We start from the raw sequence: 16,705 nt of genomic DNA on the forward strand, positions 1-16,705 counted from the left end.
AGCAGAATTTTGCTTTCCAGGTTGATATTTCATTTGATTTTTGTTCCAAATGTTATTTTTCTAGCCAATGCAATCTGAAAGAGTGCAACTACTCTTTTCCACCTGCCTCCTCCCCCAAAAATTGAAGGGAGGGGGAAGCTGTGTGAAATTCCTTTGTGTCCCTCACCTCTTTTAGATTTGGGATCTGGGGTCACAAGTTAGGCATTGGAATAGTGGCATGGTGCACAAATCCATCACTGCACACCATGCCACTTATCTAGCTTTGGACAATCAAGCTCCTGTGCCATGGCATGGCATTGTTTTCCATGTTGCTAGTAAACGCCATGCTTCTTACCTCACATCAGAATATTTTTGGATGTAATTTCTAATTTGTCTCCCAGTATGTCCCTGTCTTGATGGAAGAAAATGTTGATTTCCTGACAACTTGGTAGGCTGAGTGTTGAACAAAAAAGTTTTAAGGAGCAAATGTTTAAAACCTATTCATCCTTCTGTAAACTCATGGAGTGCTCTGTTTCAGGCTGCAGAAACAGAATAAACCCTGGTACAGGCAGAAACAAACAAAAAACCCCAAACACTTCAGAGTCTGCATTTTAAGTCATAAACCTCCTGTCTTACTTTGGAGCTTAGTGTATATAATAATAAACTATATTGGACTAGGCCACTGTTTGTGAAGTTTAAATAGTAACAGGCTAGGATGCTGAATGGAGCCTGAAAATCACTTGCACATGTGGAATAGCATGTACTGAAACTGGATGTCCAGAGGTGAAAGGTCAGAGTGTTCTGAACTGCACAGCCTGTTTTCTGTTTCAAAACTCATGGGAAGTCTTTTTATAATAAATATGACTTATTTTAAAAGAGTTCCCAAAGCAATAAGACTGATTACATACAGATTGTAGTTTTTCCTAATGGCATTGTTAGGGAACAGGAATGATTAATAATTTGCATACTGGTGAGCTTTTCTTATCAGCTTTTGGTTAGTGGATGTCTGACAAATTAGCAGTACCCTTAGTTTTTCCTGGCAAGAGAGAAATCCTCTCTGCTTTTCCTAGGTGGTATGACAAGCAGCTCTGTTATTCTTCTCATGGCTCTGGCAAAGAAGGGAGAAGTGGGGCTCTTGTACCCTACCCCTCTTCCAGGCATTAGAAATTCCTAGGCTGGAAATACATGTGAGCTGGAGAAGGACATTCCTACAACTCCTCCCTGCCTGCCTCAGCTTTGTAGATGCTTTGAAGCAGTGATTTAGGTCAACTGACCTCCCATTTTGATCTTTTGGTTATCATTTTCACATGACTCTGGTCCTTTGCTGTTTAGGTTCTGAGTAGCAAACTGCAACTGATAAGCATTTTCTTAAATTTTTGTGTGCAGGTTCAGGAAGCCAGGAAAGTTTTCGTTTTTTTTTTTTTCCCCAATGATTTAACTTTCAAAGGTGGTAAATTTATTCCATGAATATTGCAGGAACTGAAGACTTAAACCTCAATTTTTTTCAAGAAGCTTCCTGCTCAGCAAGTGAGGAGTAGGTGTCTTAGATCCTTTAAAAGCCCACATTAAGGATCTGTTCTAAATTTACAAGCCAATAAGTGGAAAGTAATTTTTTTAGTGAAATGCTATGTTTCAGAGCTGTTTCATAAACTTCTAAGCAAATTGAAAGTAAAAATTGAAATCTTTTGTTTTCAAAAGTTGTTTAATTACAGATGTACTTGGTTTTCTTCTTACCTGATATTTGTGCAGTGATTTTTTTTTTCCTCTTGTTTTCCTTTTAATTTTCAAAAAGTGTAAAGGAGGAGTTAGGGACATTTATAAAACAATAACTAGAGTTAAAAAAAAAAAATCTAAAGAGTATATTGAATGGAACGAGATGCTGATGTCACATTAAGGCATTGAAGTACTGCTCAGCTTAATTTTGAAAACTCATGTCTGTACCCTTTGCTTGCAACTCAGTATTTGCAAACTGACATATGCATGTATTGGCTCTCAATCTGTATTGCTAAGATTCTGATTATTGCACTGGTTTTCTGAAGTGTCTCTTCTGTCATATTATCTCAATTTTGCCTGTTTTACAGGGGGTTAGATATGGTTGCGACTAGGAAAGAAATTTGTTGGCCTTTACTGGTTTCTTGTGCTTAATTGCTGCATTTCTCAAATGTCACAATTAATTTTATGAGAGCTGAATGTTTTCTGAGAGGCTGGGTTTTCCTGTTGTGTATGGAAAAGGGTTTGCCCTTCAGTTCTGACAGCCTGTAGAAGTTCTGATGGAGAATCTTAAAGCTGAGTGAGGAAAGAGTTGTTTTTCTTTCCAGCTCATTCCCTCATCAGTGGTTCTGCTCCCTTTAATAGCTGCAGTCAAACGTCATGTCCAAATTTGGCAAGCTGATGCCTTTTTTGTTTAAAGTTAAAGCCCATTTTGGCATTGGAAATGAGATAAACTCATTTCAAAGGACTAAAGTTGGAATGAAGTTAGCAAGGCTCTGTGCCAGCAGATAAGTCCAGTATGCTTCATAAATTAACATGCTGGCACTTACACAATTTTTTGAACACCATAACCTGGCTGTTACACAACTCTCTGATGTGCTTGCCATTTGACATTACCTGAAAAAATAATGCACAGCAGTTGTTAGATTTATAGAACCTCTTTCATGAGGCATATTACAGAGCAGCATTCAGGAAACAGTCCAAATACTTCATTAGGTGTGCAATGAAGAGCGTACCTCCAAGAGCGATAACATACCTCTTCAGACACCCAGCACTGCCTCTATTAAAAGCAAAGTCTCATTTTTTATTTCTACAAGAATTCGTCCTATTTCTTGATTTATTGTGTGATTTCATGCATTTAGCTATGTAATCCTTTATTGCTACCTGGAAACTTTTAACTGTGTCTTTTCAAGAGAAAAGCTTATCTTTACTAAAGGGGTAGTGAAGAGATCAAGTGGCATCAAAACATTTATCTCTTGTTCTTTCCAAACCTTAAGTGTAAAAGGTAAACATTTACCACTAGATTGTTATTGCCTGTGACTGTGTAGGCCAAAACATGTCTGGATGCTGTTAGTATGCCAGTGGTAGCTAACCATACACCTTTTCTTGTGCTGGGTTGCATGATACAAGTCAAGTATTGGCAGGGCAATAGCTGAAAAGAAGAGGCTCTCTGAATTTCTGGAGGAAATAAGGTGATTAGGACCAGGGAAATGGGCAGTGGAAGTGAGGGAGGTAGCATAAGGCCTTCCAAAGGGGTGTGTTAAATTGCAATTTAGCAAATAGAAGTAATTTTAGACACTTATAAGCTGTTGGCCAGCTGTGTTTCAGACACGACCCAGTCAGCTTCTGCTGTGTACATCTTGCTTAGACATTGCATCCTTTCTTTTCAGACATGTATTTTTTAATTGCTGTTCAAGTCTCATTCATGGGATGTGAATTACTGTATTCACATTATTCATAGACTAAAACTGGTACAAAATGCTGTGCTATGTCCCTTCTATGACAGTTATAACTAACATTTTTCTTCTCTTTAACTAATCAAGATAAAAGGTTATAGGAAAATGAATGTATTGAGATTACATGTGCTGCTACTGGAGAATAAGCTGGTTCTATTTAGTAGCACTCGGTGCAACAAAAATTGCAGAGAATTTTGCAAAACTCAAGACTAAGAATAGATCCATAGTATAACATGTGTGACTAGAGGAACCCATAAGGTAGTAGCAGTGCTTCTGAAATAGCATTTTGTCTAGTAATTATTAGATTACTAGAGAGAGTAATTACTATTAGAACGAGAGAGAGCTTGGAGTGGTAAAACTGTCAATCAAGATCCTGTCTCTATTGTATGTCCCTCCCCATGGAAACACTTGTGTGTATGTATGTTTTCTCCCTTCTTCTAGTATATTTTTGTCAGTAAAACTTACATCTGGAAAAAGATCTGAAGTGTCAAGAAAAAACCAGTAATTTCTTGGTTAAAAAGAAAATACTTATCCCTGTGTGATTGTGATTTGTACTTTATTCCTGTTCTAAGATTTAAAAGATTTTTTTTTCCATCTATAATTTTAAAATTATCTTTTGATGTATTAAGAATGTCTTACATTGTAAATAACAGATAATAAAAGTCTGGGAACTCTATGACTATCTACAAAATACATTTTTGAAAGACAGAAATAAAGTGGGAGGCAAAGCTGCTCATCCTGTCTGTGTCTTCTTCTGAAATTTCTCCTAGTTTTCATTCTAAGGAGTTCTTTTTAACCACACCTTTATCGTTGGCTGTTAAATAGTGCTCTTATATAGGGCTCTTTGAATATAACAGAGCAAAGTGCTTATATGCAACTGTACTCCAACTGTGTGAATGCCACTGAGAGTGTGCCTGGTGTTTCCCTGGGGCTGTCTACAGGTTTTTGGAGGCATGTAAGCAACCGGAGACCATAGGATTTGGACCGTGGTCCACGATGGCTCATTCTGTATCACTGTACTTGACAGGTTTTTCTATGTCTATGAGCTTGTGTGCATTTGTGTCTGTGAGAGAAAGATATCCTTGGTAATAGGTATTTACAGTTGTTCTGTGTTAGTCTACTGACCCAAGACCTCTGGGAGGCTTAGGAGGAAGGGAAAACAAAAGTTCGTTCTGCCTTAAGCCTGAAAAAATATATGGATTTCTTTTTTCTAACTATAGAGCAGTCAAGTGTTTCTTCAAAGCGTGTGTCAAACCTCTAGATCGATACCTTGACCTATTTTGTGGTCTCCCAAGAGATAAGACTTCATACACAAACAAATGATGAGATCACATGTGAGATCACATGTTAAGTCACAGTCACTTGTAGTCCAAGTGCCAAAACTTCCGAGTATTTTTCTCTTAGAAGCAGGCATCAGAATGTCTTTTAATATACAACTGTTGTCTTATGTTCCAGAAAGTACCGTATTCAGCATCTGCTTTTCTTTCACTTTGTGGCTTGGGTTTAGCATTTTAACCACAGTTGCTATGGAAGAGCTAGCCATGTTTATTGGGTCATGACAAACGGCAACAGCTGAAAGACAAATATTGTATTCTGTTTTAAGGATAAGGTGGGCCCTGAGCCAGAGATTAGCAGCTTCAGAATATAGCTAGCCACAAAGCTGGGTCCTCGGGTCCTGACGCACTCTAGTTACTCAAGCAGAATGCTTAAATGTAGCTAATACTGTAAATATTTTCCCCATTACTATCTTGATTTCTTTCTGCTCGTTTAAAAGACACTGGCAGCTTGTTCATGTCCCTGAATTAGTTTCTTATCAGCAAAAGAAAATACCAAATGAAAGTAATTAATTATGTATTTCATACATTGCCCTGACTGGACTATTTGCTTGATTCTGTTCAGTGAATGTAGGGGTAAATGCACAGAATTGAGAAAACATTTGCAAAAACTGGCTGTATTGTGAAAAACAATGAACTGCACCAAGGAAAAAACTAGCAAGAAACCTAAGTAGGACAAACTTCACATTTTATCTACATGTAATAAATATAAATGAAATGGTAAATGTGAAAACTGTCAGATACACATATCCACAAAGAGTCTTAAAACCAGTATTCTTATATCCACTATTGCTGTACTCCAGCACGTGGGGAGTTAATGTAGTTCATACCATAGCTGGGAATTTTTTTTCTTGATGTTTGCTGGTACTGTGGAAATCCAGGCCAAAATTCCTCCATGGCTTTTCAAAGGGTAATCCTCATTCTACAATGTGAAGACAGGTAAATAATGGTTTTTACAAGTAATGCTTTGAAATGTGAGTAAACTCTCCTAACAAAAATCTCTCTGGAAATAAAGACCTGGAAACAGTTTTGCTTGCAGTCGTTACCACCAACTCCCTCCAGCCAAAAAAAATCACCTAAGAAACCAAACACCGAAACCCCTGAAAACTAAAAAGTATTCAGAAATGCAAAAAAAATAGTCTACCTAAGACTGGGGTTTTTTCCCCCCTCCTGCCTGTCCATTGCATTTCAGCAATTTCTGGTTTAGCACTTCTCAGAGCTTAAAAGTAACTTGCTAGTCTTCTCACTTGAGGGAACGCCAGAATGTTTAAAGTCAGGATCTTCTAACCAACTCCAGTCCACGTCCTGTGGGAGCTGTTAGCTAACATAAAGTTTTATGGCCTGAATCAGGAGACCTTTTCATCTTTGGAAGTTCTGTATTTCAATAATGATGTCAGGATGCTGAGGTCTTTTTGTAGACCTCTGGATAAGGCAAGAGCCAGAGTGTGAGAGCTTGAACGGAATAAAACAGAATTGCAGTATTTTTCAGTAGTAAATTGTTTCATATTCCATGAGTGTCTGCTTTCTTTCAATAGTACTTTGCCTCTGGAGCTGACAGGAAGAGAGGGAGTGGTAGAACAGGAGGGAAAAGTAGGATGGGTCACTGCTATGGGGGGGTTGAGCGAGCGGCTGCATGGTTCTTAATTTCCAGCTGGGCTTAAAACCGGGACGGTCAAATTTCCATCCAGGCTTAGAACCACGCCCTTCCAGGTGGGCAGGCCTATAGAGCCTGGAGAATTTCTTTGGGCTTGCCATAGGTATTTGTATCTTCCCTTGTTGATCACACTCTTTTCTCTCTTTAGTCTAGTTTGACTGTAATAGTTAACCTTCCTAAGGCTTTCCTGGGGACCTATCATTCATGGAAGCACAGGATGTGTGTGGTGAAGGAAGAAGGTTGACAAGGCTGGCTCCATAAAATGGCCAAGTATGCTGTTTCTAGGGCCTGAAACAGTTCTCCCTGGTCTTGTCTGTGTCATAGCAGTGTATTTGGGGTATCATTCTCCACTGGTAACCACCGCACCTTTCTGATTTTGGTGTGTTTTGTTGTGGTTTTAGGGGTTTCTTTTTGGTTTGTTTGTTCGGTTTGGATTCTTTGTTTCATTTTGTTTGTTTGTTTGTTTGTTTGTTTTTTTGAGTGGAGGGGGTTGAAACATCTGCTGTTTCTGTATCTGAGGTACAGGATATATCTGTGAAGGTATGTCTATAAGTGACACGACTTATTTTAATTTAGTGGTGGTTTTTCCCCCTTGCATTAAAGCAATGGTCAAGACCTTAAAGGACCAAGGCTATCTTAGCATGAATGCTGTACAAATAAGTTGCAGGTTTTTTGCCTTGAGGATTCTTGTCTCGAGGCTTGCTCTGTTTGTGACCCTAAAATGAAATAGATAAACAAAGGAAGTGTGTATTGCAAAGAACGGAGAAAGTTTGGATAGTTAGCAGTAATTTCAGGGTACTGCCCACAGAATTTATCAGTGATGTGTGCAACTGAAAAGTCAGTTTTCTGTAACAGCGTAAACCCCAGAAGTTTTGTAATTAAAGCTGTGATGATCAGAAATTCTTATCTGATGCTGATGTAGGTTTGGGCCAATTTCTTTCTTTGACCACTCTTCTTTAAAACTCCTTTTGACTGAAGTGGTAGGTACAAAAATTTTGCACCCCTCTGTAGTAGTATGCTTGTTTCAGAATGTAAGTATGGATTGGTGGCTAGCAGAGGGTTCTTTTGTGTGTCCTGGATGTTTCCCTGTGGTTTTGATGGCATATGACTTTCATACTTTCTGCTTCAGAGTGTGTTGTGTGCTGCTTTATGTCTCGTACCTCAGAGCTGGCTGCAGGAGCAGATGAAATGAATCTATAAATAGTTCCTTGAACTCTTCCATGGCATATAAATATTGCTCTCTACTACCCCAGACGTACTGGGCACATTCATTTGTCCTCTTTTATGGTGCAAGGAGGGAAGGGCTCATTCTCACCTGTTCAAATACTTCCAGTTACGTGTGAAAAAACCCCCCTATCTATAACAGATGAATCTGTGGTAGTGTAAGAAAAGCCTCTGGCGGGTATTAAACCAGCTGGTATTTGTACATGTTTCACGTTACAGTTTGGAGCACTAACTCAGGGAAGCATGAGTTGGGTCACTGCATGCTTGGGGTTTATCTAGCAAATCACAGTGACAGAAGCAGTGCAATGACCCACTTAGAACAACATGTTCAGTCTCCTCAGCGTTCCCCATCCGCAGCGCTAGTTTCACTTGTAGGCTTAACTCAAGGGTGAGGGAAAAAAATCTCAGTGCAAATGACTGTAGGCTTGATTATTTTAATAGAGCAGTTTATTTCTTTGGTTCTTAAGTGGCACTTGTAGAAAGTCTTGAGATAAAATTACTCCATTTTATATTAATGTTAGATGGCCAAAACAATCTGAAAGGACCAGATCCTTTAAGATAGATAAATAGCAACTCTTCCAGTCACTTGGAGATAGATCTTGGCCCCCAAAGTGGACACACATGAATACCAGGCCCTCTCTTGCAAAGGGAAACATAGGCTTGTGAGAGAGAAGCCCCTCCTTTTGGAGGCAAGTATCAAGAGCCACTGCGTGTAATTTTCTGGTAATTCTTTACTGGTAGAAATAAATAATTAGATTATTCTTGGGATGTTTTTAAAGTGGTTTACTGATTCATCTGATGGATGGAAAATGTAGGAGGATTACTTTGCTATTTGTTTATGTGGGTGATGAAATAATGGCTTCTAAGTTTGTTATTTGTGTGGGCAGCAAGAAACACAAATTTTTCAGATGTGAGTGTCTGTATTGAGGATAGCAACGCATTTCTGGTTGTCAGTCAACACTTCCCCCCCTCCCTGCCCTGGTGTCACTTGTGATGTAATGCCATTCTGATGTAATGGAACCCTCTGTGCTCCTGATTTGTAATTAGATGTGACATCATGATACAAAGGTTTCTCAAAAAATTGGTATGGGATAGTTGTTATAGGCATTAAAGCTATTTTGATAAGAATGCTTTCTACTTTTTTGTAGTATAAAACAACCTGTTACCACAAAACTTTTCTCCGTTGTGACCCAAGGAAACAAAATTTAAATATCAAAAGGCATATTTCTTAATACATATATTAGGAATGGGATTCTTATTGATACAAATGAAACAGGAGCTGGGAGTCCTGGGTGCAGCTGCGCAGTGTAACTGTTTACAGCACATTTGCACTAGAAGTTGTACCTGCTGGATTGTTCAGGTTCTTCCCTGGTTTCATCACCCCATAATAACTAGAAGCTTCTGCTATTTTTTTTTTGTTTGTTTCAGAGGTGACACATAACCCATATATGAGAGCCTAGCAGTCACCAGTATCACCTTCTTTGGCCTAAATTGTTTCTGACTCAGGGAGGTGCAAGCAAGAATTAATTCATTCTTTTGTTTCAGTGGATTTCTGTCATATTCTGCATAGATATGTGTAAAAATATTTTTAATTTTCAAAGGAATATGACTTCACTGTGTTGATGAGAACAATAGATTCTATTGGGCAATTTTTAGCGAGGATTTGGGAGCTTAACTATCTGGCCATTACAGGGAGGATAAAAGTAAAATGGCATTTTTTTCATCCAGTCAACAAAATGGCATGGTGTTGATTGATTATCCATAAAGTTGCAGAAGAAAGTCTTATTAAATTCAGCATCCCTATTTATTTTGTACAGATAAGGTGCCAATTTCCATTGTGTTGGTCTGGCAGTTCCCCGTTCTGTAAAATGGATAGATTCAGGTATTGGTCTGATTGATATTTGCTGGTTGTATGAAGGGCTTCTGATGGATAAAACCGTGTTTGAAAAAAACCTGATTTTTTTTAAAGCTAACTTGTCAGTTAGGTACTAAAAATGGGAGCTATCTGCTCAGCTCTGTTTGGGGAAGCAGTTAAAGAAGTGGTTTCTGGTCTCTGCATGCACTCATACTTTTCAATATAATAAAACCAACCCAAACTGGACATTCAGTTGTTCTCATGCTTCTCTCTTGTGCGATTTTAGTTTCAAGTTAACACAGAAATTATTACCAGTCCTGTGGGATCTGTTGAATTCAAAGGAGTTTGCTGTTAGCTGGAGCAAAGGCAGGGTTTCACCCTGTAACTATTAATGCTGTAAGGGACTATACTTAGCAATGACCTAAGGTCTTTCTAGAGCTACTGACTTCATGTTTCCAGCTTCCCATGGGCTCATGCACTGCTTTTTCAAATGCACAGGAAGCACCTCGTGTTCCTGTCGGGGTTCTGTATATCAGCATTTAAAAGGCAACTAGTAAATACCACGCATCGCAGAATGACACCGTGCTTTGCTTTGGCGCGGGTGACAGAATGTGAGACCTGCTAGGGTGACCCTTTGCTTAGTTTGGGACATAGATCACTACTCTGAACTGCTCATGCATTAGTCTCCCTGGCTTGTTGGTATGTTATGGGCTTGCTTGTTTTAGGAAGTCTTTGCCTCGACAGCAAATATATTCACTGCAGGGTAGGCACTGAGTTCAACTGGGTTTTAGGGATGCTGTGGTTATATTACCTATTTGTCTGTAATGTAGTGCAACTCTGCAACAGACTTGATTTTATTGCACTGGCACTGACTTTCCTTAGTCTGCAAACCCAGCTGCCAACTCATTAAAAGAAATTCTAATAGAAATTAAAAATATAAAATAGCATTAAAAGAAATTTCTAACAGAAATCAAGAAGTATGCTGACAAGAGAAAAGGAAGTTGGTTTGGTAAATAATTTTCCAGAAAAATCAGTGAATATCTGAGGCTTTTAATTGATCTTTTTTCATCTTTTCCTAGATATTAACTGGCTGGCCTCTAATTCTCCAGGTCTCTCTTGCTCTGGCTTTTAGGACAAAGCACCACCTAGTCCTGTAGGGTGTCCTTCATGATTTTATAGGGGCTTATACAAGGAAACAAAAAAAAAATCCTTTGTTTGTTCCTTAAATAGTGTAGTTGGGATTTCAGCAGACTTAGAAGAATTGAGTATGTTTGGTTTACCTGGATATACTTAAATATTTCTTTACATTTTAACTAAAACATTAAGACTACAATCTTCTCCTGAAGTGTCGACGACTTGCTATTCTCACTACAATGGCCTACATCTTCCCCTTTTTCATCCACTTTGCAATTAGCAGAGGATTCGATTTCACCCCTTAACCACTCAGACCCTTAACTATCCAGAATTTCCTTATATTAGTAGGCCTATACTAACCAGCTGGCGTAATTAGGCTAGTTTTTATAGAAGACTGTTTTCCAGCTCAGCAATTGTAAAGACAAAACTGAGCATAAATCAGACTTGAGGAAATGGATTAGTCCTGTCCAAATGCAGGTTGCTGTTGTACTGGATTCTCTAGTGGTAGAAGTCCACTGTGTGCAGCGTTTGGGAAGAAGCAGCCTGGCAGGAATGGCCAGTGTGGCATGCTGAAGAGCTACTCTGAGGCACCAGCAGTAACTGTGCTACCAGGCAGTGAAAAAAATTCAACAAAAAACCCAACACAATCCCCACCCAAAACCCAGAACCTGCTTTGCTTCTTGTTCCAAGTGTTTTTTGGACAATTTTTCCTTGCCAGACAGAGATGTCCCAAGTGTAAAATGTTCCTCAAAAACACCAGTGTTTTCCTTAATTTTCGTTCCTATGCTGTCATTTTACATGGGAGTTCTCATTTTGGTTTTGTTGAAGAATTAGGAGGTAGGAACTTTTGGCATGTATAAAGGGTTTACCATTGTGTGTTTTATCTTTGTGCTTCTGTGTGAAGGGTGGTTCTGGCAAGAGAAAAATCATCGTAAATTGGAACACTCTATGCAGGAAGTCCCTAACGTTGCATTCAGGTGTTTCAGGGATGACACAGAAGTGGACCAACTGAGAGCTGTGTGGGCAATGCTAGTTGCCCATATACATAACTGGTGTATGCTTGATGGGGGGGGGGGGGGGGGGGTGTGTAAGTACAAGGTGTAACTATTTGCATATAGGCTTGAAGAGTTAAGCACTTTGCAATACTTAACTGGTAAGTTACATGTATTTGGAAAAATGATGGGGGAAACAGTTTTGTACTCCAAGCAAAATTTATTAGAAGTCTATTCAAGAAAAAAAAAACCACAGAGACCTTTTGCTTGTAGGAATTCAAAGTCAGTTACCTGAAAGCCAGGTATGAAAAACCTGCATTTTTCTAAAATCAGATACAGAGTAGAAACAGTACTTTTTAAATATCACAGGCAACAGATATTTAAGTCTTCAATCATAAATGGCATCAAAGATAGTATTAATCTCACAGCAAAGCTGCATGCAGACCTAGTTTAAAATTGAAAGCCTTTGAATATAAAGCTTTTGCCATGAAATCTGCAATAATAAAGGTATGCTGCACAAAGATGTTTCTTTACCTTTGCCTTAATGACCTTTCTCAGTAATAAAGACATATGTACATTTAGATTTGGCTGGTAAACCATATTTTAATTAATAAAATTTTGCATAAAATGCTATCTTACAGAATTGCACTATCCAGATGTGCTTATGGTAAACAGAGCAAGAAAAGAAAAACACATTGAAATGTTCTGTATGTGAAGAGGGCAAATAAGAAACTTAATTTTTTAAAAATCAACAACCAAATGGCTCTGTACAAAAAAGAAAACTTATGTACAAAATGCTACAGAGACTACGTACATTTTGATAATTTTGATCCTTTACCCATGAAAAATGCAGCAGAAGCTTTTGCCATCTATAAGGTGCCAAAGAAACCAGATCTGAATTTTTGTTTTTATAAAGCCATAGCCATTATCATACTGTGCCTTAATGTCATTTGCTATTTATGCTTACCTTTGCTTATGGAAAATGTATGTTTTCAAACACTTGTTTCATTCAGAAAAAAAACCAACCCAACACCTCTAAAATATATCGGTTTTAATACTTGTGACTTTTTGTTCTGTCTAAATTCCTAAAAAGAATGTGTAACTTGGGTTTCATTAACATACATACACATATATAGTGAAATAAATCAGTACATGATGCTTGTGAATATTTTTCAGGTGGCTATGTTAGGAAAGAAAAAAACCAAAACCCAACAACCCTTTGCACTAACACTGTTTACTTCCTGCTTCTTTAAATTCCTGATAAGTAAAAACACTAACCTCTTACACTTCATGTTGCTTACTATTACAACATTTTGATTACAACCATTTAATATCAGACATCAGTAGCACATTATTATTGTCTATGCTTACAGCATTGTCTGTCTCTTCCTTAAGTCCTCTTTCCCAGGTCTTTGTGCCTTTTGCACTTCTTACCTTTTAACAGAAAACACTACAGGTTTACTACAGTTTTTCATTAGGGAAAAAAAGAAAAAAGATTTAGCCAATACCATTGCACCCGTTCAGAACACTTGCAGTTCTTCCATTTTTCACTTTGCTTGCTTGAGATTTTACAATCACTGTGCATTTGTTACAGCATACAAGTGCAGGCAAAAAACCTATATTATAGTTTGTCATACACTGTAAACCAGTACAATAGGCAAACCCGTGACACAGCAATGTGGAAGCAACAAATGCTGCCAAGCTAATAAGAATGTGTAAAATCAATTTTTTAAAAAATAGTAAACAGCAACTTTCCCCTGTATTACATGCATGCTGAAAAAAATCCCACCAGACTTCATGGTAGTACCACAAATGTTCAAACCAAGAATACTTTTTCCCCCTTCCCCCCCCCCTAACCCCCATGGCAACTCATCTGTGTACCTGTCATCAGGCTTTTCCTATTGTGTTTCACATGAAAAGACTTTAAAGCAGGGAGTATTTCAATGTTGAAATGATTCCTCTTGTCTCAGAAAAGCTTAGTTATTCACACTGTGGTCGTTGCTGTAATACTGCTGGAACGGTTTGGCGGGTGGGATGGGATGAGGATGAACTAGATGGCCTCTATCTGAGACTGCAAGCAAGAAAACAGAAGGCCAGCGTAGCATGTTTTCTAGCAGCTTTATGCAGATGTGTTGCAGAGATGCAGCATAAATAAGTAGAAAAAAAAATTTCACAGCCTCTTGACATAGTTTCCAGGGAAAGTACCAAAGAATTTGGTTCTTCTTGAGGTTCCTGAAATTAGAAGCAATAGATGAAAGATGGGAATAACAACAGAAAATCACTATGTAAGCATGGCCTTAAAATTTTTATGTTTCATATTGCACAAACAGAAAGTTCTACAGTTCCTTACACTATATAATTTTAGTTGTGAGGTTTAATAAAGTATAACTGCAGGAAGCAAAATGCAAATGAAGAGGCATATTTGATTAAATTGTTAGGTCTGATTAAAAGCTGTGCTAAAATTCTTGGTACATAGAAATAATTTAATTTCAACGACATCAAGTCTATTGAAATAATTTGAATTTTTGAAGTATTAAGGACTAGTCAGATGATTAAGTTAGCTGTTGTGTGCATGAGGGTTTATGAAATGATTAAGCCACCTTATCTAGGCCTGGTTATGAAATTGTTGTTTGTTCAGTAATACTTGGGTTTCACAAGTGGTCAGTGCTGTACACGTATTTGTGTAAGTTTTAAGTTACCTGGCCTTTATAAAGAGAGAAGTAATACATAGTCCCTTCTGTGTCACAAATGACAACAATGCTATACAACAATCTGGAGGTATGTGCCAATTTGCATCTATCAATTTTAAAAGACAAAAGTGCGAAATCACCTGCTAATTTCAGTGGATTTTGGTTGGGATTTCTCCTGATAAAGCCAGGTTCAAGTTTATTACACTAAATGCCAAATATCAGGTTGTTTAAAAGACACTACACAAAGAAGACAGCAAAGGTTGGGGCGGGGGGAAAGAAGAAAGCAACCAAATTAAAACATACCCACAAACCATCCATCATCACATTTTTCCATCACATCAATGACATCTCCCTCTCTGAGCTCCAATTCATCTTCGTTCCTAGGAGTATAGTTATATAGAGCCTGAAACCTTAAATAGGACAAATGATGCATTTTAAAAAGAAGTAAGAGTTCCTTGCACTTTTGCTCAAGTAAAGAAGATGGTTTAAACAATTAAGAAGAAACACTTCTTGCAAGTAGAGCAGAAAAGGACTTTTTTTTTGCCTGGTGGACTTGAGGGTTAGGAACTTATAGTAAATAAAACTTTCATTAGAAAGGTAACTCAAGGACACTAAAGTCTGGGTTTCAAGGCAAGCCTGATGGCTCCTCAACCAGTTGTTTCAAAAACAGACTTTTTTTTTCAGATTTTTTTTTTTTTTTGAATTTTAGTGCTATGTTATAGTTCAGTCACCAAACAGAGCACTGCTAAAGGAGAGTCCAGATGTGCTAGCTCTGTAACCTTCTGTGATCAGCACCTAAAACTGTGCTTCTGCCTTTAAGCTCTGTGAAGCCAGTAACTCAGCACAAGTGAGGGTACCCAGGACAGCTGCTCACACACACTGTCACTGTGGCTGGTGGACGACCCTGGGCTCATCAGCGGCTACACAGATAAGCCCCATCTATCTCTGAGAGTGAGGCAGAGGCTTGAATCAAATCAGAGTACATATGGATGGAAACTCAAACAATATTCAAACCCTGAATGTGCCTCTCCACCTGACCAGGACTGCAGATTGCAGGATAAATGGCAAGTGGTGTGCAAGTACTAAATGCATTGTCTTTCATTCCTTGCCAGCTTTTAATTGAAATTCTTTGAATTGAAAGAATCCACTCTCACTAGGGGGAACTGAAGGTGTTCTTGGGCTGACAGGAAGATTGCTGCACAAGCCCGTGAGTCCTGCAAAGTCAGAATTGCCCTTTTATTTCTAAGCAACTGTGCCTCAGATATGACTGACTGTGTATAAAGAAGCAGGGTGAAACTGCAGAAATTGTGAAAAGGAAATATTTTTAATTTCAGAATGCTGAATCAAAACATAATGGTATCCATTCTTTTCTCTTAAACAGTTCACTGAATTTTAAACCTTAATGCCATTATTACGCTTTACCCAGTAAAAACAGGATAGCTTGCCCATTGATATGTTTATCATTCTGGCTAAGTTTCCATGGCTTAAATAAGGTGTTTATTTTAGTAAAAAACTCCTACTCCTGAAAGCCCAATGTGAAAATCCTATATACACAATGGTGCTAGGTTTAGTTTAATGATGGTTGTCTTGAATAAACTATACTTAGTTTTCACATTACTGGTTTGGAGATTAGAAAAGAAGACAATGTTCCAAGAAAAAAAAAAATTCTCGTGACTGTCAGTATCTTCCCAAGCCCCAAAAATCTATTTTAATATTTTAGTTTTACTAACAAAATGGAAAGAAACTGGTTGTTTAAGCAATTACCTTTAGTAATTTGTGTAGCAGGAGTAAGAACAATCTGTGCAAAAAACTAAGTTGCAATAATAATATTTTCTGTTATGCTTATCATCATTCCAGGAAAGCAGAGCTATGGTGATATTCCAAAAAATAATTAAATGCAGCTTCCAAGGGGACAGGATTTGCAGATGTAATGTGTCATGAATAGGATTCAAGCCAATTACTTACTCAAGTACAGTAACAAGAACTTCCCAATTAGCTCTCTTTGTACCTCAGAAACTGAATCTTAGTCATTTATAGATAATCCATTTAAAAAATTCCTTTGTAGTAATTTCATTCTCTCTATGCTAATCTAAGACTTTCTTCAGTATGAAAACTCTACTAGCATTTACAATACTGACAGAAAACATATTCAAGAGAAAGAATGGTTAGTTGGCCATTTAAATGTATTTCTAATTTTAGGAATAAATTATTTTAGTCATGAAATACTTATACTGTATTGAACAAAACGAATTAGACAATTATTGCTTTCAAAACTGAGTTAGGTGCTCCAGTACACTCAACAATACCAAAAGCAACTTGTGGTTTTAGAGAGACTAAATATCCAAATCTAATTATTTATCTGTGGTATAGGTATTTGGTAATTTTTTGCCCCTCATT

General features: G+C 37.8%; 1 protein-coding gene across 29 annotated transcripts in view; it reads right to left on the minus strand.

Moving 5' to 3' along the window:
• Positions 1 to 11,818: 11,818 nt before the first annotated feature.
• SORBS2 (sorbin and SH3 domain containing 2) overlaps positions 11,819 to 16,705 on the minus strand; it is a 208,262-nt gene continuing 203,375 nt past the window's right edge. For all 29 annotated transcript variants that reach the window (XM_069013875.1, XM_069013876.1, XM_069013880.1 and 26 more), the window contains 2 exons: positions 14,612 to 14,718; positions 11,819 to 13,850 (listed from right to left, as the gene is read on the minus strand). In XM_069013875.1, coding sequence (XP_068869976.1) covers positions 13,789 to 13,850; positions 14,612 to 14,718 — 169 coding nt within the window. In that variant the 3' untranslated portion in view covers positions 11,819 to 13,788. The remainder of the gene's footprint in view (positions 13,851 to 14,611; positions 14,719 to 16,705) is intronic.

Source organism: Aphelocoma coerulescens, chromosome 4 (assembly GCF_041296385.1).
Source record: "Aphelocoma coerulescens isolate FSJ_1873_10779 chromosome 4, UR_Acoe_1.0, whole genome shotgun sequence".
Taxonomy (NCBI): domain Eukaryota; kingdom Metazoa; phylum Chordata; class Aves; order Passeriformes; family Corvidae; genus Aphelocoma; species Aphelocoma coerulescens.